Genomic DNA, 22768 nt, shown 5'->3' with positions numbered 1-22768 from the left:
TTTAATTTTTCACTTATTTGTGTCATCTGTTTTCAACCACCATATATTCTGTGCATTATCTATGTGCACAGAAAATACTTCTAGGAAATAACAGGAGTGTTTACCTGTACTAATCTAGTGAACACCCTTTTAAAAGGATTTTTAAAATAATTTTGCTCCTAGCCTAGAGTTAGGAAGGTAAGATATGGTTTAAAAACAAAAGGTTCTAGCCTTTGAAATTAGAAAAACTTAATATTTCAGTCCTAGCTCTGCCACTTAATTGTGGTGACATTGGGCAAATAACTTTATTCTTATTTTACAGATGAGGTTATTTGAGTTCAAGGTTTTTACATTGCGAGAATTGAGCAAGATAAAAAATATAAATTGTCAGATGCACAGTAGGTACTCTGGAAATAATAATTCTTATTAATAGGCCATAGAGTAACTGGGGATTCCAGGCATTTCTTCTTGAGCAGTTAAATATGTGTGTCTTCTTTTGGCCTCCCAGTAAGGAAAGGAAAAAGCTGCCAGTCTCTTGGGGGCCAAGACTTAAGAGAACGTGTGTTCTTTTTTCTCTCTCTTTAGTGACTGAAATAGAGAAATTATATAAACAAATGCTGGGGAACAGCTCTCGTACCAGTGGCCATTTGCCACAAGCTCTTCAGACTGGACTTTCTCTGCCATAAAAGGCTTGGGACCATGATCAGGAATGGTCAGATATTTTTAAAGGGGCAAAGGTTATTTTTAACTTCTTTCAGCCTAGTGAACTTGTTGTTTTCCCAGATCGCTCCTTTACCTATTTGAAAAAGAATCTCAAAGGAATGGTTTCATTCTACTTGTCACAGCTTCCTAGATTCATGGACTAAGCCTGATCTTGGAAATGATCCCATTTCCTTAGCAGTGAGCCAGAGCATGTATAATTCAGAAGAAAGTGGTAGAAACTGAATGTTGGTGACATATTCTGGTTTATCATTTAAGAGGAAGAGTAAAAAAGGTATTATAATTATATATGCCATAGTTCTATAGCAGGTGATAAAGATAATGACTTGCCCAAGTTTTTAAGATTAAAATGAAGTGAACTTGGTTTTATATGAGGGCCTTAGGTCAGGTAAGAAATGACTGGTAATGAAAGATATACCAGCAGATATAAAAAAACTGTAGAGTCCTTTGGAAATCTGGAGTGATTCCTGAAAGCAGGGAATGGAAGTATATGATTTTTCAGATAACACTTTCTATATCCTGGTATATCAGACATAATAATTCTCCTTATGAGTCCTTAAGATCTACTTTTTAGTTTGTTGTAAATCTTTGATTGAAATTTCTTGACTCCCTTTCTGGTTCTCATTAGATTGCTACCTGCTCTGATGACAATACACTGAAAATCTGGCGCTTGAATAGAGGCTTAGAGGAGAAATCCGGAGATAAACTCTCCATAGTGGGTTGGGCATCTCAGAAGAAGAAAGAGGCGCGAGCTGACCTAGGTAAGGAATCCCATGCAATTTTCTAAGCTGTTCATCCTTTGATTGGTTTCATTCTACAGTACAGAATGATAAGCTATATTTGGTCTTGTCTTGGTATATTTTTAAAGGAAAGCACCATCTTTTTGACATTTATCTTTTCAGTAAATATTTTCTGAGCACTACTATGTTTATCATCTATACAAAGCACTGGAATACAGTGGTGGATTTATTTTCAAAGTATTTTTGGACATTTACTATGTGCTAGACACTATTCTGAGTTGCTGGAGATTGAGCAATGAACAAAAGAATCAAAAACCCAAAGACATAAATGAAGCTTATAGATTATAGTATGAGAGGCATAGAAACAAGTTAAAGTAAAATATGTACTACATCAGATCATAATAAGTACTTGAGCGGGGGAAAAACACTGGAAAATTAGGTGCCCAGGGAGGCCTCAATGTTTAGATGGCATTTGAGTAAAAGGAGTAAAATAGTGAGCCATGTGGGCATTTTGAAGAACATTCCAGGCAGACAAAACAGCCAATGCAAAAGTCCTGAAGTAGGAACAGGCTTGACATATTGTTTTGTTCCTTTAAGAGGCTAATGTGGCTATAGCCCCTGTGGCTGGAGCAAGCTAAGGAGAGGGAGGGGAATAGTAATGGAAAATGAGGTTCTTCTGTAATTTGACTTTTATTCTGACAGACAAAAAGCTATTGCAGGGCTTTAAATGGACAAGTATCATGCTTTTATTTTACTTGATCATTCTTACTCCTGTGTTGAAAACAAATTGTAAAGGGAGCAGTATAAAAACTGGAAGCTAATTTTAAAGTCCTTTTGAAATAATCCAGGAAGCCATGATGGTGACTTGAGCAGAAGGGTAGCAAAAGATACGGTGAGAAGTCTTCAAATTCTGGATATGTATATATGGTGGAGCCAACAGAATATGGTGTGGGATCAAATGTGAGATGTAAGGGAAAATTATCAAGGATGACTTCAGAGTTTAGAGCTTGCAAAGCTAGAAGAATGGAATTGCCATTGACCTAGACAGGAGTCACTGCAGAAGGAACAGGTTTGGGAGGGAATAGCTGAAGTTCCCTTTGGATATGGTGTTTGATATGATTATTAGACATTCAAATGGAGATGTCAGAGAGGCAGTTAGATGTTAATTCTGCAGTTTGGGGCTAAAGCTATAAATTTGGGATTCATCATCATATGACCAAGGAAGGTATAGCTAAGGAAAGAGAATAGGTCTGGGGTCTGAGCCTTAGAACACCCTGGTGTTGAGAGATTAGAGAGGTGAAGGAACAGACACAACCAGAGAAGTTAGAAAAAAAAACCAGGAGAGTATTATATTTTGGGACCCAAGTAAGTAATGGAGATGGGGATCTATTTGGTCAAATGTTTTTAGCATTCTATGTAAGAGAAGGACTGAAAATTGACCTTTGGACTTGGCAGCGTGGGGATTATTTGTGAATTTCATGAGCAGTTTTGGTGGAGTGTCATGGTCTGATGGGTGTTTAGGAGGATCAGAGAAGAGAACTTAGAGACTACAAGTATAGAAGTCTTTGTCAAGGAGTTTTGCTAGAAAGGAAAGGAGATAAATGAAGTGGTAGCTGAGGGCAAAAGTAGCATTTGTTTTGTTTTAATAGGAATACAGCATTTTAGGGCACCTGGGTGGCTTGGTCAGTTAGAGCTCAAGCCCCATATTGGCCTCTGTCTGACAGTGAAGAGCCTGGTTAAGATTCTCGCTCTCTCTCTTTCTCTCCCCCTCACCCTCTCTCCCTCCTTCTGCCCTTCCCCCACTCTTGCTTGTGCTCTCTCAAAAATAAACATTTTTTAAAAATTTTTTAAGGAATATAGCATTTTATATATGATTGGAAGGATCCTATAGAGGGAAACTTGATGCAGTGAAGTTTCCTGGAGCAATGTTCTCAAGTAAATTGTGAAGGGATGGTATCGAATTACAAGTAGAAGGGCAGGCCTTTGCCAAGAGTGTGGATAGTTCATCCATAGTAATTAGAGAGAAAGAACGTAAGTGATAAATGAGTCTGAAATAGTCCTGCAAAGAAGAGTAAGTGGGCCAGGGAAATATGGTTGTTGGGCAGTGGGTCAGCTTGAGGCTAGTGGTCATGAATTGTAAGTGAGCAGTCAGCATGGTTGTGTCTGCTTCCCAGGTACAGATACAGTACAGGTGCGGAGTTGCATTTAACCAGGGATGTGGTTTAAATCCACAAGTGTAAAGTGAGAGGAGGGCCAAGGAAGTTGAGGGTAGATATGAGAGAATGGTTGTAATGCTTGACTACAGTATTTAAACCGGGTAAGGATGGCAGTGAGCATACATATAGTGCCACGGGGGGGGGGGGGGGGGGGGGGGGGGAGGGGTAGTGTTAAAGTGATCCATGAATTAAGGATCCCCGAGGGATGAGGGATTTGGGGGATTGATCACTAAAGTGAACTGTAAGATAGCTGGTGGTTGAAACAGATAACAGAGGATTTGCAGGTTGGTAGTAATAAGGTCAAGAAGTGGCTTGAGTGAATTAAAGGACAAGGCTGTAGAAGGCCAAGAGACTGAGCAACCAAGGTATTGGAAAGACCACGTATGTGGATTTTGTAATGGCCATAATTGACAGAGACAGTGTTGAAGACAGTGATAATACACCGAAAGCAAAACTCTTCCAAGCACAGAACCAGCCAGAGGGGATTTTCATGTTATCAGATATATAGTAATAAGCTGGAGATTCAAGCTTAAAGATTCATTTTACATTAACCATCAAGGCCTAAGCTAAGGGGAGTTGAAGGTGAGACTGAATATATGCCCATTTTTCTAACGATTTAGTTCTTTAGACTCTTACAAGATGTTATAAGCAGAACTGGACTACAGGGGGGTCTTTAACTCTGAAGATGCCTTCAGTAGAGCCTTTGATGCCTTTAATTTTAGTTTTTGGTTTTTCCTCTCTTTAAAAATAATTTCTTTTATTAGTATTATAGTTTAACAAGTCAGAGAGTCCTTCAGCAGTGGATAAGATAAACAACAGATGCCCTGCCCCACAGTTCCCTTTTCTCAGGGGCAGCCACTCTCAGCCTTCTGGCTGATTCTTTGATATGTGTGTCTGTATCTCTAAACAGTATTTGTACATTTCTGTTTCTTTTGGTTTTTGTTTTGGTTTGTTTTCAACATTATCTACTGACTTCTCACTCTGTAAGATTAAGATTTCGCTCTCTGTGTTCCCACCATTTCCAAACCTCTGCACACTGTGCATTTCCCCATCTTCCCAATATAGGATCGTAATTTGGTTTGAACAGGAGTTAGTTTTTTTATTATGGTTTTGTTTTTTTGTATTCAGAAGGGAGTTACGTAGTAAATTGCTGTTACTTTTTATTTCCTGAGCTTTTTTTCCCTTGAGATTTGTTTTGTTTTGTTTTGTTAGAGACTTGTCAAGATATATTTATATACTAGAGCCCTCCTAGTGAATGTGAAGTAGTATCCATTGTGGTTTCGATTTAAATTGCCCTAATGCCTAATAATATTGAGCTTTTTTTCATGTGCTTTTTTGCCATTTGTGTATGTTGTATATAATATGTGTATACAATTTTTGCCATTTGTGTATTTTCCTTGGAGAAATGCCTCTGCATTGCCCATATTTTAATTAGACTATTTGTCTTTTTAATGTTGAGTTGTAAGTATTCTTTATGTACTCTAGATATAAGTCCTTTGTCATATAATGATTTGCAAATATTCTCTCTTATTCTGTAGGTTGTCTTTTTACTTGCCTAATGGTGTCCTTTGACACAAAATTTTCTAATTCTGATGAAATTCAATTTATCTGTTTTTTTCCTTACCATTTGTGCTTTTGATGTTATATTTAAGAAACCATTACTTAACCCAAGGTCACAAAGAGATTTTTAGTTTTAAGCCATCTGGTCCATTTTGTTTTTATTTTTGTGGACAATGTGAGGTAAGAATCCAAATTCATTCTTTTATACATGGATATCCTGGTTTCTCAGTATTATTTTTAAGAGACTATTCTTTACTCCATTAAGTTGTTTTCATACCCTTGCCAAAAATCAATTGACCATAAATGTAAGGGTTTATTTCTAGATTCTCATTCTGTTCCATTGATGTATATGTCTACCCTTATGGTGATACTACATTGTCTTGATTACTGTAGTTTTATGGCAAGTTTTGAAATTGGAAACTCCAGGCCAGTCCCCCAATTTTCTTCTTTCTCAAAAGTATTTTGGCTATTCTTGGTCTCTTGTATTTCTGATACAAATATGATACAAATATCAGAACCAGCTTGTCAATTTCTGCAAAATAGTCCCCTGAGGTTGTAACAGGGATTATATTGAATTTATAGTTCATTTTGGGGAATACAGCCATCTTATAACATGATGTGTTAATTTTTGTGATCCATGAACATAGATGTCTATCAGCTACCTTGTCTTTATATTTACTTATCTCTCTCTAGTTTTGGAGAACAAAGAGAAGAATCAAATGAGGATAAAGCCATCAGTGTTTCTACCAGTCACAAATAATTAACAGTTTAACTTATTTTTTGAGATTTTCCTCCTTTTCCACAGAGATTCTTATTAATAGAATCATGTTTATACTGTAAATACATTTGGATTTCTTGGGGATGTCTTCACTGAACATGATGTTCTAAGTACTTTCTATGTTATCTTTTTAGCAAAATATTTAAAATAGTCCACTGAGTAAATGTTCCACAGTTTATCTAGCTATTCTCTCATAGTTGGACATTTTGTTTCCAATATTTTGTGAAACTTTTTTCTGATTTTAGGGTTCCTTCATCCCATTAAAATAGATTCCCAGAGGTGGCATTTCTTTGATAATTGCTGTAACCATTTTAAGAGTATTAATGAAAAATTTAGTTGCTTTTAACTAATTATTTTTAGTGTGTCATTAATTATTCTTGGTTTTAGAAACCAAGTCACAAAAAGAGTTACACGTGCTGACCAAGTTTGGACCATAATGATAGCAACAACATTTAGCCATTATTGAGTATGAGCACAGTTATTCTAAGGACCACTTGGATTATCTTATTTAGTTTCCCAAACAGCCAAAATTGAAGCTCAGAAGTTAGGCTTGCCTAAGATCACTCATAGCTGTTGAGTTTGTTGTAGAACCGGAGTTCAAACACCTGCAGTCTAGTTTTAGAGCACCTGCTTGGAAGCATTCTGCAGTACTGCCTCCTTTAGAACCCAACAGAGGAAAACAAGGTTCAAGTTAAGACCCAACCAAGATTTCTCCCTTCAGGGTGCTGCTAGAGTTACTTGAAGAGCACTACAGAGAAGCAGCCCCACGTGAATGCCAAAGGTTGGCATGTTGGGTATTCAGCCCTGTAACCCAGCTTCCAGCAACAGATTGGTTGCTGTTAGTCACACTCCCATTTTGAAAATTATGGTCCTCTGCTTTCCCAGGCTCCTAATTGCCACCCCAGTCCTTCACTGTTGTCCTGGGCTTTCTGTCTTCTCTTCTGGACCTTTTAACACACTAACTAGAAGGCTTTAAACCCGAGGCACAGCCCCTTTTCCCTCCCTCTGCCCTACTTTTCCCAGCCAGCACCTGGTCTATCGCTTACTATTGTTTCACTGTTTCAGCCGGCAATCTCAGTACTGTCAAGGCAAATGGCTTTCAACCCTGGCTGTGCATCCTAACCATTTGTGGAGCTTTTTAAAAGTGTGTGTGTCCCCAGAGATTATTCAGTAGGTCTGGGGTAGGGGCCAAGTACCTGTATTTTTATAAAGCTCCAAGTAATTCTGGTAGGCAGCCAGGATTGAGAACCCCTGGTCTAGGCATTATTGAGTGACAAAGATGATTGTCCTTATCTTAAAGCCAAGGAAACCTTACCTGTTCTGTCATGTGCTTGCTATAGTCTCACAGGTCTGCAGAATACTTACAGAGTCTGTTTTTTGATGCATGGAACCTCACTGTCATCCCTCTGAGCAGTAATGAAATTTCACAAACATTGTTTAATAATTCTTCGCTGGGAACTTCAGGGGCACTAGACCTAAAAATGAGTAAATCATCATCACCTGCCTTCTAGGTGCTCACAGTCTAGTCCAGGAGGCAGATAGAAAAGCCATAGTATGTTGTAAACATTTCTCTTAGCTGTATGAATAAAACACTGTATAAACAAAAGGAACCTACTTCCTGTGGGAGAGGAGGAAAGAAGTTTGTGAATTCTTCACAATGAAAGAAGTTTGTGAAATCTTCACAATGAAGTTAACGGTTGTCATCAGAGCCTGAAACATGAGGAGAACTTTTGCCTGGCCAAGAAGGGGCAGACTTGGCAAGAAAGCCACATGAACAAAGACAGAGATGTGACAGTGCGCATCTTGTTTAGGAAGCATTGAGTAGTCTCCTGTAACAGGAGCCTAAAGTAGCAGTACACGATATGACCGAAAAGGTGAGCTGAGGCTAGATGGCAGACTCTTACACAGAAAGAAGCTACAAAGTGACTGATTATTAGTAAGCTCTCTATAATTCCTCAAAGGAACTGGCTTGCAGGAGGCTCTTAGGGCAGTAATGCAGTCTGTGATGCCGTGTCATCAGATCTCACACAGTGCTTAGGGTCAGTGGGGCTTCAGCAAATGATATACTAAATAGCCCTGTCATATTTAAATCGATGCACCAGTATAGTGACCTACTGTGTCGCTGTTAAAAAGAATGCATTGTATCTAAGTGTACTTCTAGAGATCTAGAGAAAAAAAGCACTGTTTAGAGAAAAGAAATTACAGAATGTGTGTATGTGGTGTATGTGTAATAATCCATTGTTGGGTTCTTAAGGTCTGATCTACCTTTTGTGTGCTACTGGCATCTAGAAAATTGTGGGATGCATAAGAACAGGAGTAAAATCAGAAGGTTGAAAAGAGGGATTTTTACTTTTCACTTCATTTCCCTTTGTAACTGAATTTTTTTTTACCATGAAATTTCATTATCTTGATAATCTAATTATTATTTTTTTAAAAAGATTTACCTTTGGCCCAGAGTTTTGTTAACCTTCAAAGTTAATAAAATCTTCTCTTTGAAACCCCATGGTCCCCTCCTTCCTCTATTTCAACATCCTAAAGGAAGAGAAATGCCCCAGCTTTCCACCACATAAGATCTCCCTCTGACCTTTAGTAAACACTTCAGATGTCTGCTACTCAGGTATCAGAAACCTAGATACCTGCTTGGCCCAGGGCCCAGCCTTTCCCTTCTCTCCTAATCCTGCATTATAATGAGTCTGCATATTGTAAGACCCTCGCTATTTTAGGACCTCCTGCCTTAACCCTTCAGCCCACTCTCATGGAACTAATAACCATAGGGGCTGTGCAGTGACTGTTGACCTGTGCTGAGGAGTGAAACAAATGAAAAGTTTCTGTCCTCCTGAAATAATGACTGACCAAGCTCTAGAATATGAGTATGAGAACTGTCACCAGATGCTTCAGAGACAGTTTATGTCACTAACTCTCCTTCTGTAGCCTGTTATGCAAGAATGGATTTTGCAGTAATGATCTTAATTAAAGGAGCAGTATCACTGTGGCCACTTCTGAATATATTGTTGATGGGGAAAGTTTAGGCAACAGTCAATTTGTAGAATTTCTGTCTCAAGGCAAAACTGCTTGAAAAAAGGTAGAACATATAGAGTAACTAAATGGCTGAAATTAGTGCTTGTAAGTCTGTTTTCTAGCCATAAGAGAGATTGTCTTTTTATGTCAGCTCATCCTAAATTCAGTTGCATATAAATGCAATTCAGTAATTAAACTGAATTAAATATCAGAGTTATAATACAAAGAGTTTGTGACTTAGAAATAATTGATGACCTTTCCTTGTTATTGGAGATAGGAACACTATTTGAGAAATCTAGAAAGCTCAGAAGAAAAATAATACAATAATTTGTATTACAAATTATAATATACAAATTATAATACAAATACAAAAATAATACAATAATACAATAAAAAATAATACAATAAAGACAATACAGAGTTGTCTGTGGTAGGGCTGAAGTGGGAAGAAGCATGAGGCTTATAAGAATTTTCCTTAAGTGCTTGCCATTGCTTGTAAACAAAGGACAGACAGGACTCAGAGAAGAGTTCTGCCCACTGATTTGCTTTATTGAGAGCAAGCATTTCATTTTGAAAATGGCATTATTTGGCTTGCGGAAATTAGCCATTTATAAATTAAGGTGGAAAGCCAAGTGAGGCCTAATAACTTTAAAAAGTAATTGATGGTATTATTTCTTGTAGACATTAAAAGTTCTCCATTTAATAGGTATGGAAACTGAAGTAGAAGCAGAGGAGGTAAAGGGTTGTGGTCAAGTCAGTAGTAAGTGGTCGTGCCAAATTTTAGACCCATGCGTTTCTGTTTGGGAACCACTGTGCAGTGCTTCTCTGCCCTCACATTGCTCAAAAGCATATACAGAAATTCTAATGGCAACTTTACTTATAAAAACAAAATATCATTAACAACTTAAATTACTTGCTGTTATCTTAGAATACTTGGTAGCTATTAAAAATTGTAATATACGTCTATATTAATGTGGGGAATGTTCGTGATAAGCAGGTTACTGAATAGTGTATACTTTATGGTCTCTTTTGTATAGAAAAAATTTGAGGTGTATAATAATGTATATATTACATGCACAAGTATAGGGGAAAATGCTATAAGTGGTTTACCTGGATGATTTAAAATTTTTTCCTTTAATTTTTCTGTATTTTCTAGATTATTACAAGTATATGTTTTACAACAGAGTTGTTGGCAGGCTGGCAGTTAGGAAAGAGGAGGGAATAAGCTGAAAGGGTGTGGTAAGAATTAAGTAATTTATATAATCTACTCACTGGGAAATCCATTCCTATACGAGTAAGTTAGCTATAATTTTCCTTGATGAGAATTCAAGGATTTTCTATGGCTTTCTCCTCCTGAAAAGACCCTCTGTTCTTTTTCAGTAACAGTGACAAGTAGCCAGAGTACTCCTGCCAAAGCCCCCAGAGCAAAGAGCAGTCCATCTATTTCTTCCCCGTCATCAGCAGCTTGTGCTCCCAGCTGTGCAGGAGACCTCCCTCTTCCTTCAAATACCCCCACATTCTCTATTAAAACCCCTCCTGCCAAAGCCCGGTCTCCCATCAGCAGAAGAGGTTCCGTGTCCTCAGTCTCTCCCAAGCCACCCTCGTCTTTCAAGATGTCCATTAGAAACTGGATGACCCGAACACCGTCCTCATCACCACCCATCACTCCCCCTGCTTCTGAGACCAAGATCACGTCTCCAAGAAAAGCCCTCATTCCTGTGAGTCTAAAATCATCCCAAGCAGTGGCGTGCTCTGAGTCCAGAAATCGAGTAAAGAGGAGGCTGGACTCCAGTTGTCTGGAGAGTGTGAAACAGAAGTGTGTGAAGAGTTGCAACTGTGTGACTGAGCTTGATGACCCAGTGGAAAAGCTTCATTTGGATCTGTGCTGCCTTGCTGGTAGCCAGGAAGACCTTGGTAAGGACTCTCTGGGTCCTACCAAACCAACCAAGATTGAAGGAGCTAGTAGTATGAGTATCTCAGAGCCTCCTTCTCCTGCCAGTCCTTATGCTTCAGAAAGCTGCGGAACACTACCTCTTCCTTTGGGATCTTGTGGAGAAGGGTCTGAGGTGGTAGGCAAAGAGAATAGCTCCCCAGAGAATAAAAACTGGTTATTGGCCATGGCAGCCAAACGGAAGGCTGAGAATTCATCTCCCCGAAGTCCATCCTCCCAGACCCCCAGTTCCAGGAGACAGAGCGGAAAGACTTCTCCAGGCCCGGTAAGTCGGCAGTGGTGGGAAGACACATTTACTAACTTGAAAGGGACCAGTGAGAAGATACATTCTCTAACTGGAAGAGGTCAAAGACAAGTACAAATCTTGTCTCAGAAGTCAGGATTTTTTTTTTTTTTTTTTTTTAGTAAATCTGCTTATACCTAGGGTTGCCAGATTTAACACATAAAAATTCAGGACAGGGGCGCCTGGGTGGCTTAGTCAGTTAAGCGTCCGACTTTGGCTCAGGTCATGATCTCATGGTTCATGGGTTCAAGCCCCGCATCAGGCTCTGTGCTGACAGCTAGCTCAGAGCCTGGAGCCTGTTTCAGATTCTGTGTCTCCCTCTCTGTCCTACCCTCCCCTGCTCATACTGTCTCTATCTCTCTCTCAAAAATAAATAAAATATTTTTTAAAAAGTTCAGGACAAATATTGCATGGGAAATAGTTATACTAAAAATTCTTTATACTAAAAGATATTTGTTTGAAGTTCAAATGTAACTATGTGTTGCTGTATTTTATTATCTAGCAACACCATTTACTCCAGTTAAAATCCCTTTTGTGAAGGCCCATAACCCTCAGCCCTGGTGCCTGATTCCTCAAAGCTTTCATCCTCTAGTATATCAGTTCAAAAATATCTTCTTTCTGGGGCGCCTGGGTGGCTCAGTCAGCTAAGCGTCCAACTTCGGCTCAGGTCATGATCTCACGGTTTGTGGGTTTGAGCCCCATGTCGTGCTGTGTGCTGACAGCTAGCTCAGAGCCTGGAGCCTACTTCAGATTCTGTCTTCCTTTCTCTCTGACCCTCCCCTGCTCACACTATCTTTCTCTCTCTCTCTCTCTCAGAAATAATAAATATATATATCTTCCTTCTTCTTTGTTTGGCATTATTCCCTCCCCAGCCAACCCCTGCGTTTTCTTTTTATTTTCCCCACTCCCCAGCCCCTGGCAACCACTTTTTATAGGTTCCCTCCCCTTTTTATAGATAAAACTGACATTCATGGGCAAGTTACCAACATCCATGAATAGATTTACAGTTTGTTAACTACAGTTTATGACTATCTCAAATACAGTGAAATTTAGATACTTAAAACAATTTAAATGCAGAATCCTTCCAGGTTTTTATTGTTTTCCCCAAATTTTTTTACCATCACCTTGCTCACACTAGTATTTTTGGCAATTCACCTGTATCTATACTTTGTAAACATTCAGCTTAGTTTCACTTACCTTTTTAGGACTTCTATTTCATTGACTGACATAATATTTAAGTTAAATAATTTCAAAAACATGTATTGCTGGCAGAAAGAAGTTTGTGAACCTTGAAAAGCAAAGGACCTATTGTAATGGTGGAGGGAAAAGTATCTGTAAGCATTGGGTGAGTATGGGCACAGGTCAAAAGGACTAGAAAGCTTCAGGTTATCAGTTTGCAAGTGAAAGCGGGGGTAGGTTAGTGAAGTTTCTGCTATGATTCATAGTAGCTCTTGCTCTGTGCTAAGGAGAAGGTGGTAGAATGATTAAAATCCAAGCCAAGAATCTAAAAGGTTGGATAGCCTCAAGTCAGTTCTAGTTTAATAAGTGCTCATATCCCCCTCCTACTCTCCTGAAGCCTATCCCATAATTTTAGGGAAAATAAACTAGAAATTTATTTTATTTTTTTAATGTTTATTTATTTTTGAAAGAGGAGAGACAGAGCATGAGCAGGGGGTGGGGGGAGGGGGCGAGAGAGAGAGAGAGGGAGACACAGAATCCAAAGCAGGCTCCAGGCTCTGAGCTGTCAGCACAATGCAGGGCTTGAACCCACAAACTGTGAGATTGTGACCTGAGCCAAAGTGGAACGCTTAACCGACTGAGCCACCCAGGTGCCCCTGGAAATATTTTAAAGATTACTTCGAGCACAAACTCCAACCAAGACCTTGCTACAGAACATGGGAAAGAAACAGCTATCTGGAATCTTTTCTTTCTTCCCCTAAAATTATCTTTGTATCTGTTTTTTGCCTCTAACCAAAATTCTTTTTTTCCAGATCTGGTCTCAGCTATGTGTTAGAAAAATAATTTCAGTGAAAAATTGTTTTCACTAATGTGTAAATTTTTAAAGCTTTTAAAAATAGTGTGCCAGTCCCATATATTTCTGGTTTAATAATTTCAATCTTTGAAGCTAAAGTTTCTTTAGGAGATTTTTCTTCTTTATGTGCATAACGATAAGACTTCCTCAGAGAAGGGTAGCCACTGCCATTTAAATCTCTATCCCATTTGTAAATTTGGGAGGGGGAGGTGATTTACTTGTTTCTTTCAAAGAGGAGGGTTATTATAACCTTTGGGTCTTATTAGGAAGTTTAACTGGTAAATATTTTCTGTTCACGTGAAAAATCTATGCTTTCCATTCTTATATATGTCTATTAAATTTTATTAAATTCAGTACAAATCAGCCAAAAGAGATATTGCCCTCGAAGTATTTGGGACTTGAATAATCAAATTTCTAGGCATCCCACTTTAAAATACCCTTTAGTGATAACTTGCTGAAGTAACAGCTGAACTTTATCTTACAAAATCTCGGAAATCTAACCTTTCTTTTTCTAGGTCACTATTCCTCCCAGCTCCATGAGGAAAATCTGCACATACTTCCATAGAAAATCCCAAGATGACTACTGTAGTCCCGAACAGTCAACAGAATTATAGATTCTAATCTGAGTGAGTTAACTGAACTTTGGCCCCTTAAAAAAAATACAACAGAGTGATTCAGTAACTGATCTTTAAGAAAGCTACCATTTTTCATTATCAGAGAAAAATCCTTTCAATTCTGAAGTTTCGCTACTCTGGTTCTAAGCTTATATGCAGCATCCTTGAAGTGAATGCTGTGTTTAAATTCCATAAAGTAAGTCGGTCACTCTGTAACATTTTGAGTGAGTAGTCTTCACTTTTTAAATTATGCCTCTTCTTTGTAATAATGACATCCCAGCTCATAGAGGCAAAAAGCAAGACTTGTCTCTTGTTACTCTGAGACTGTGGGTACACAGTGGAAAATATCTGCTGGTCACAGCAGGAGGCCTGTCTGTGAAGGCCAAGGGCTGAAGAAGTCTTCTGCTGGGGACCCCTGGATCTGTGCTGCCTCAAACAAATATAATTTCATTTAAAATTTATATATAATCTTTTCACTACACTTTTGGTTTTTTATTTTGTTTTGTTTTTAGTATGTGTAATAATGTGACGTTCAGATAAGTACGTTTATATTGATTCAGTGTTAAACAACAGTCTCTTAAGTTAAAGTCATCTTTATTTTAAGAGCAGTGATAAATGTCAACACTTTGGAGAAACTAGGAGAACAACACTAGAAACCTTTACCTGGCCTTTATCCCCCAAATATATTTCCCATATGAGACTGTGATCCTTATATTTTTACTAAGCAATTTACTATGTAGCAACCCAACATCGTGTTCTATAAGAGGTTACGGTTTTGCCATTTAGTAGACAAAGATACTTATAAAATCAATAGTCCTGCATTGAAGCTGGGGTATGAAATCCGTCCTCAGTTTGCTAAGGCTGCAAATTTTTCAAAATATATGTCATCAAATTTTAAGAAAAAGTAATCATTTCTTATTGATACTTTCATAAAAGAAGATAGCTCTAAACTGAAAACCCAGAACCTAAAAAACAACTCTTGGCTTTTAACTTGATTTTTTGGATTTTCTTCATATATATATGAGGAAAGAAAACAGTGACGCTCTAGAATAGCTCTGAGCTGAAAAGTCATGGAAATTTCTCTAGATATTTAATGTAGAAGATGTTTAGGCTGACTCTAAGTTAATAGTGTACAAAATATCTTGAGCATCTTCTTTAACCAACAGTTTCATAGCAATCATCTTGAACTAAACTGTTGTTTTATATTTGTCCCCTTTACAACCTCATAGAAACAAGCTCCATGTACTTTCTATGTGCTACGTCCTTGGAAGGGACTCCCCAAACTATCATGAAACTTGATTCATTTTATCCATAACCCTGAGAAATGTGTGGAGTTTATTCATATTTTTGTCATAATTTAAAAAATCTATTCTTAATGACAACTTTTTAATTCTTCATTCCTATAAGTCAAGCTTGTAACAACCAGAACTACGTATGTTGATTATACATGGTTTTCTCCAAGGAGAAAAATAAGGGAAGGCACAGAATTGCTGTTTTTGAAACAAAGCACTCCATAGCATTAACTGAATATTTAGGAATTCTACTTATAATTGGTGTTTGATTTTTGAATGTTAGGCTGTGGGAAAGGTTGTTTATGACCATTTCTGCTAATAATGATATCTGTCTCTTCCTTTGAAAGCCAAGTGGGGGGAAAAAAGGATAACTAGATAATTATATTCTTTGTATCCTTGAACATCTAACAGCTCTACTGAGTGAAATTGGGGTAAATGTGTGCTGAGAGTCTACTGGCTGTAACATGTCCCACTTGGAAAACTAGTACTTCAAATGGGTGCCAAAGGTCAAATGTAATGAGATAATAATTATCCTTGCCTCTGTCAGTGTCAGACTTTGAGCTGATCCTGAATAATAAAGCCTTTTACCTTATCTGATACCCTTTTCTGAGCTTTTTGCATTAGCCTAGAAGCAGTCTACACAAAAGAACTGTAGTAGTAATCAAGAATCCCTTCTACTTGTTCATTGAATAAAATTTGTTTATTCCCAAGGATATGATCTAGTTCAAGCTGAAAGAGGTTTTAATAAACATGTCCTGCTTGGTCAGACCTTGAGCGCTTAAGATGGCTTGGATTACTTGATGTAGTAGGGTGGAGTGATGTAGTTCTTTTTCTAAACAAGTATTTCCAGCCCAAGCTTTTCCGTTTGAATACACTCCAAGCATTATTGCTGCAGTGCTGTGTTAGACTTTCCTTTGGCTGTTTCATCACAGGCCCTTAATTTACTTTTGTGAGGGTTGACTAATTAGTCCTTTAAAATGTTTCCTTTAATCTGGGCTGCACATTTAACTGAAGATAAATCAAAACCATCTGTAGCTACCCCTGTTGGACTGGCAGAGGGTGAATTCAGCTCACCACGCCATCTCTGGCCCTAAAAGCTTAAAACTTTACTAAGGCTTTTGGGAAACCCAGTATAGGAAGCATTTTTTTTTAAAACCTCAACTGTGCAATATGGATGCCTGGAGATAACTTTTTAAAGTGTGTGTGTGTGTTTGCTTTAGTCCCCAGCTTGACATTAGTCTATGATCATGATCTTGTATAGGACATACATCAATTCAACATGTGCTTTTTGAGACCCTATCATAGCAGATAAACTGCTGCTCTCAGGTCAATTTTTCCCGGACTTCCCTTTACACTGCTCATAAAGCAAAGACCAAGTAGTTTCATAGAATCAGTTCACAACTAGGTAGCATGAGTGGCATTTTACAGAGATGCATCAGAAGAGAGACTGGATGAGAATGTCATGTTGAGGAAACTGAGTCATTGTCCTCCACATGGCAGTCAAAGGGCTGAATATGAGTCCAGTGAGCTCTTGCTCATCAGGTCTCCCTCCTTCTCAACAGGACTTCATAGGAGCTAGGAGATTCTTTGGCTGCCTAGGTTTGGATCTTATCACATCATGAACTAACTAACCGTCACTCATTAAATTCTTGAGAATTATGGAAAACGCTGCTTTATGCATTAGTTCTTTAGATATTGGTTAAAAGTTATGGGGAGGACAAACATAACATTTTGGTGGACATGAGGTGAGTCTAATGCCTCATTAGATGTAGTACTAGGAATACAGCCCAGCATTGTTCTGAGGGACCCATTTTGTTGTCTAAAGTGGTAGAAAACCTTTTTTTTATTTCTGAGCTATGTTTAAATGCCTGTTAAAAAGTGCAAGGGTCATTAGGGAATGTTGTAGGGTAAAGTCAGTCTTTTAAAAAAATCACCTGAGCGTATTAAGCAGCTTGTTCACATCGGTACACTTACAGCAAGTACATAGAACACAAATAAGAAGTATTATATTATTAAAGAATAGGCTTATTCCATCCCCAGAGCTTATCCCTCCCATTTCCTGGCTAAGCCAAGAAAGAGGATTTCAAGGATATATAACCAGGTTCTTTATTTTGAATTTCAAAGATTTAGTATTCCATTTATACTTCATTTCTCTTTATTTCCTTAACTTGCCACATGCCCCTTCCTGTTTTGACATTCCAAATAATCTGTATTCAAGCCATTTTGTGGACTATGAATAGCACATTTCAAAGTACCTTTGACTGGAAAGCTTTCAATTCAGTCAACATTTTATTCATCACCTGGTTCCAAGCCCTGTGTGAGGCACCTGGTCTGCAGAGTTCTTCTCTTTATTTTTGGTTGTCAAAGGAGTCACTTTACCAGTGGTACTTCATTAGGCTAAAGTCAGCATTTGAGAGAAACAGGCAAAGATCAGATTTTCAAGTCCTTTGAGTGAAGTTGTTTGTGAACAGCGATCAATGCGGCAAGTGTTCTCTGGATGCAATGCAGACTCATCCCTCCAGGTACTTCATTCAGCAGTTTCTTAGAGCACCTTAACTTTTCAAAGTAAAATGTTTTTCTCCTGCATGTTTCTATTATAGTCTTTACAATGTTGTGAATAATGGGTAAAAAAAGAAATGTTCTCTATAGCCAAATGCCTAGCTTTGAATCCAAGCCCTAGCTGTGTGACATTGGGCAAGTTCCTTAACCTCTCTATGAATCATTTTTCTTGTTTGTAAAATGGGATTGTGTGGTTATTATATGTAGAGGTCTTGGGACAGTGCCTGGCACTTAATAGCTATTTATTGAACAATTACTGTTAGCTATTACTCTCAAAGTAGGGAGAGCAGGAGTCTATCCTTATTGGATAAATGGACATAAAGGTTTAACTTTCCATTTCTTAATCGTTCCTGTTCATTCATGTTCCACTAGAGCCATGGTCCTCAAAGGTATGGGAATTAAATGAGAATCACTTGGGAAGTTTTTTTTTGCTGTTGCTCATGTTGCCTCAGCCTCCCAGTCCTGACACTTTTCAAAAGGAGCAAATAGACCTCTGGGAGAGGGGGAAAAAACTCCACACTTTCACAGGTGCTTGAGATTCATGAATCTTTCCCACCAGGTACACATGAAAATTACAGAGGTTATTTCATATGTGGCCTCAGCCAATGTTCAAAGAGGCTATAATTTGCAAATCTGTATGTAACCTGGACTTCTAAGCAAGTCACACATTTGCTCACAGAGCCCATCCTCCCACTTCCTGACTGCTGCCCCCAGCTCTACTATACTGTTCAACACGTGTTCACTTTTAGGGACGAAGCTGCAGCTGGCTGGCCTTTAGTGCTAGTTCTCGATCACTTGTTAGGCTATTGTGTTCCCTGGCCAGTGGGAAGGCAAATAAGAGATGAAGCTCAAAGCAGGCCATGTGGCTCCCTTAGTACAATGCAAGATTCAAACATTTGATGGAGGAGTAATGTGTAGACTCTAGATTCTTTTTTCTCACCTAATGAGATTCTTCCCTGAACTTCTATTTGGTACCTGTTGACAGTGTCACATCAGTGCCAAAATACCAGCCATGAAGGTTTCTATGACATTATGGTAGACAGATGCAACATCAGGGTTTCTCTTGGCATCTGAGCATCAAATTATGCTGCCACTGCCACTGTTCAAGACCCTGTTTCCAAATAGGAACTTACAGAATGTGGCATTCTCTTATTAGCTGGCATCTGCACCTCTGCAAACAGATGGGCCCACCATGCTCAGCCCCCTTCCTGGGTTGGTGCCAAAATTATCAGTTCAAATGAAGATGTTAAGGGCTATTTTTTTTCCTGTTATTGGCTACTCACTTTTAATTTTGTTTTTTTTAAGGCTTATTTTTGAGAGAGAGAGAAACACAGTGTGAGCTGGGGAGGGGCAGGTAGGGAGACACAGAATCCAAAGCAGGCTCCAGGCTCAGAGCTGTCACTGCAGAGCCAGACGCGGGGCTCAACTCATGAACTGTGAGATCATGACCTGAGCTGAAGTTGAACGCTTAACCGACTGAGCCACCCAGGCACCTCAGCCTACTCACATTTAAAGTCATAGTGTAAAAGTACGGTAATTGTACAAATGAGGCCTTCCCCTAGCAATATACTACCAGATAATATATATAACTGAAACAGACTATAAATAAACCATCTGGCCTTGCTATGTTGACTTGAAATTAGCAAATATTGTCATAACACATCATTCAATAATCATTCCAAACCACTATTCCCCTTTTTAATTTCTTTTCCACCTTTTTTCCATAACCTATAATCACAATATTCCAAAAATTACTTAATAAGAAGAATAGTATGGCTTATTAAGTGTAACTGAAATAATAGTGATACAGGAACTGAAATAATTAAAACTAAAATCCAGTAGGCATTGTTGCCTCTGTAACGGGTCATTATTTGGCCCACCATTTGATGTCAAGTTGGAAATGCTGCTTCCTCAAAAGCCTTCTTGAATTTAGATAACTTTATGTGGAAGTAAGAGACTCAGAGTCCAAAAATCACTATCTCTACAAGGGTTGACTGACAGACAAGTCGAAGTGAACATTAGTAACTTCAGGTTAGGGGTATGAAGAGCATAGCAATGCTAATCCTTTCCCAGCTCCCTAATGAGGCAATTAGGTATTGGCCTTAAAGTGCTGAACCTGTAATTAAGTTTCTGGCTTTGGAAAACTATGTCCTAAAACCAAGAGATATAAGCAACAGTCTGGAACCCTAACCAGAGTCTAGAGGATAAGGAAAATTAGAATGTGGTTTTTTGATGATTAGGAATGGTTTCTCTTCCAGCCAACTCTCTTGTACAACAAATTGCATGAGAAGGTGCCATTCAGAGCAACTTGTTAACTTGACTTGCCTCCCTGTTTACTTTGACAGTATTTCTAGTCCCATTCACTTTTTCCTTTTCCATGTTATGTTGCCCACTGAACTCAGTTGAATAGTGCTTAACGTCAGGGCTGTGGATTTGATTCCCAAATGGGCCAATTCACTTCACTCTGTTCTGTGGCCACAGGCAGCATCTCCCTTGCCTACCCTAGCCAGCTGCCCCAGAAAGGAGTGAGAAAAGTAGTTAGGTTCAGTATAAACACTGGAGACAAACCCATAGAATATATCTTCACTACATAACCTGAAGGCATTTTGAAAGCCTGTCTTTCTCCCTAAAGACCAAGTTTATAAACTTCTTTTGACCAAATTTATATAGATTGCTTCACATAACACACAGAATTGCTCTATAGGTGGGTATAATTTGTTACCCATATTTTGGCAGATAAGGGAACTAAAGTACAAAGAGGTTAAGTCATTAACCCAAAGACACATAGCCAGCAGTTTGTGGATTTGGTCAGACTCAAAGCCCACAGTCTTAGTTCCCATAATATAATGCCTCACAGAAAGAAGCTTGTCCCTGGCCCCCTATTAATCAAATATATGCTTTCTATTTTGTGCACACTTGAAAGAGAAAAACTCTCAAAATGTTCCAAATATATTTCCTCTTTGAGTAATATATGAAAAAAATCTTAGATTTTTGGAGAGGAAACCATTAACTACCAGCGCTAGAAGCTAGAACCCTTACTGATAAGGTGTGTTACAGGAACATAAGATTAACAAACATGATTGAATGTGGAAAAAACAGGAACAGAGGCACAGAAGTTAAAACTCTTCAGAAAACGGGAAAGGCTTACTCACAAATGTAGGGGAGATACTGAAGAATGGAAAGGAGGATATACAAAACCTCTGACCCAGCAATTTCACCCCTACACTCCAGGGAAGTTCACGTGCACTGAGCACGAAAACGAAGATGTTCAGGGCAGTATTGTTTATATTGGCCAAAGCCTAGAAACAACCCAAATGTTCATCCACATTAGAATGGATAAACTTGGATACTCATGATAGAACAGTATGTAACCATGAAATGAAAAAGAATAAACTAGCTACATACAACATGAATGAATGTTAGAACAGTGAACAAAAAAAGCAAGAAACAAGCATATGCATGCAATATGATTCTGCTCATGTCAAGTGTTAACAAAAAATGTAATACTGAACTAGTATGGAAGGGTACATACATATGTGGTAAAAGGCAAAACAAAGATCATGATCACAATAAATCAAGACAGTGGATCCCCCCAGAAGGTTGTACTTGGGAAGTGATGGGGGGGACTTCCTAGGATATGGCAAGGTTCTCTCTTCCCCTGCTTGGTTACATGGGTGTTTACATCACAATTCTGTCTTGCATTTATGTTATACACATGTTTCTGTATGTTTCATGATTCATGATTTTTAAAGGCTTTTGAAAAGGAATGAAGATTAAATAGTTCTATAGAGACGATTAGGTAAGACGTAGGGATAGAGAAATTCTAGATAGATTTGATAATAACAAGTTTTCAAGTGGAATAAGGCACTAGGGAAGTCTGTGGGATCTTTTTAATACTTTCTAAGGAAAAAGGAGAATCCTCTGTTCCCTCAAAGCAGAAGGATGAACTGACTTGCACTCACTATATTCATTCAGTTTTAAAGAAAAGAACTGATCCTTTAGCAAACCGTGCAATCGCTCAGATATGGGGTTGGGATTTTCATAACTGGGACTGAGCCAGAAGCTAGCAGGTAGGACGAGTTAGAAGAGAGGGTCCTGCTGCATTTGACCTCCTAAACTCTTCACATTAAGTACGTTTCTTCCTTTTTCCTTCTTCCCCACATATATTTTCTTTCTCTCCCCAAGGTCCATCATCAAATCAAGGCAGAAACAAGCCATGGAAATCAAATTCATATTTTCAAGATGCAGAAACTGGCCTGGGGAACTTAACCAATTTGACTAAGGTCACAAAACCAGATAGTGGCAGAATCCATTCTGGCACCCCACATTCTTTGTACCCTAGTCTTCCTGATCTACTCTAGCCATTTCTCTACATACCATTTTTAAGATCCAGTTCAAACCCTCCTGCCTTCCTGTAAGAGTTATTCACAGATTTTCCTAAAAAAATCTTCCTTCCACTCAGCCCCATGCGTGGTGCCTTGTTTTAATGCCCTCAGTAGCGCTTGTCACATTTGTCTCAGATTTATTTCTGTATTCCCTCCACCAGATTATATCCTCCGAAATGTCAAACTGGTCTTATTCATTTCTGCATACTCAATGGTATCCTCATGAAAGCCAATTCTTAAATACTCAGGAATTGTATGAGCGGGTTGTTAAAATATTGGTAGCTGGAAATCAGTCCTGTTGAGGGTCCTTACACCATGGAGTAAACAAAAGCTGCAAATCAGGGCTCCCCCCACTCCCAGGGAGCCAGGCTACTAGCCAGCCCATCACAGTAAGAATCCCACCACCACCACCAGCCACCTTTAGACTTGCTGTGATGCAAGGCAATTCCAAGAAGCGTGAAGACAAAAGGGAACCAGTACAAGCGCAGACCAAAAAGCAAAGAGAATTCAAAAAGCATCAGTTCAGGAGCCCAGGAAAGAGAATTTTTTGAGAAATAGGTGGTTTACTGCTGCAGACAAGTTAGGAAGGTGGGAGCTTGAATAAGGCCAGCACGTCTTTGTCCTTCTCAAGAGCTTTTTCA

General features: G+C 38.6%; 1 protein-coding gene across 3 annotated transcripts in view; it reads left to right on the top strand.

Annotated features, from left to right (window-relative positions):
- Window positions 1–22203, top strand: part of DTL (denticleless E3 ubiquitin protein ligase homolog) — a 49448-nt gene extending 27245 nt beyond the window's left edge. The window contains exons 13-16 of one of the 3 annotated variants that reach the window (XM_039230135.1): window positions 1328–1460; window positions 10392–11227; window positions 13793–13903; window positions 21928–22203. In XM_039230135.1, the coding sequence (XP_039086066.1) occupies window positions 1328–1460; window positions 10392–11227; window positions 13793–13891 (1068 nt within the window). In that variant the 3' untranslated portion in view covers window positions 13892–13903; window positions 21928–22203. Of the gene's footprint in view, window positions 1–1327; window positions 1461–10391; window positions 11228–13792; window positions 14108–15594; window positions 15774–21927 lie in introns of those variants that run through there. The other 2 variants (XM_039230134.1, XM_039230133.1) reach the window with 2 other exon arrangements.
- Window positions 22204–22768: the final 565 nt, after the last annotated feature.

This window comes from Hyaena hyaena, unplaced genomic scaffold (genome assembly GCF_003009895.1).
Source record: "Hyaena hyaena isolate Hyena2069 unplaced genomic scaffold, ASM300989v1 scaffold_43, whole genome shotgun sequence".
Classification (NCBI taxonomy): domain Eukaryota; kingdom Metazoa; phylum Chordata; class Mammalia; order Carnivora; family Hyaenidae; genus Hyaena; species Hyaena hyaena.
Note: the sequence above shows the minus strand (reverse complement) of the source record. Positions and strands in the feature narration are given on the sequence as shown.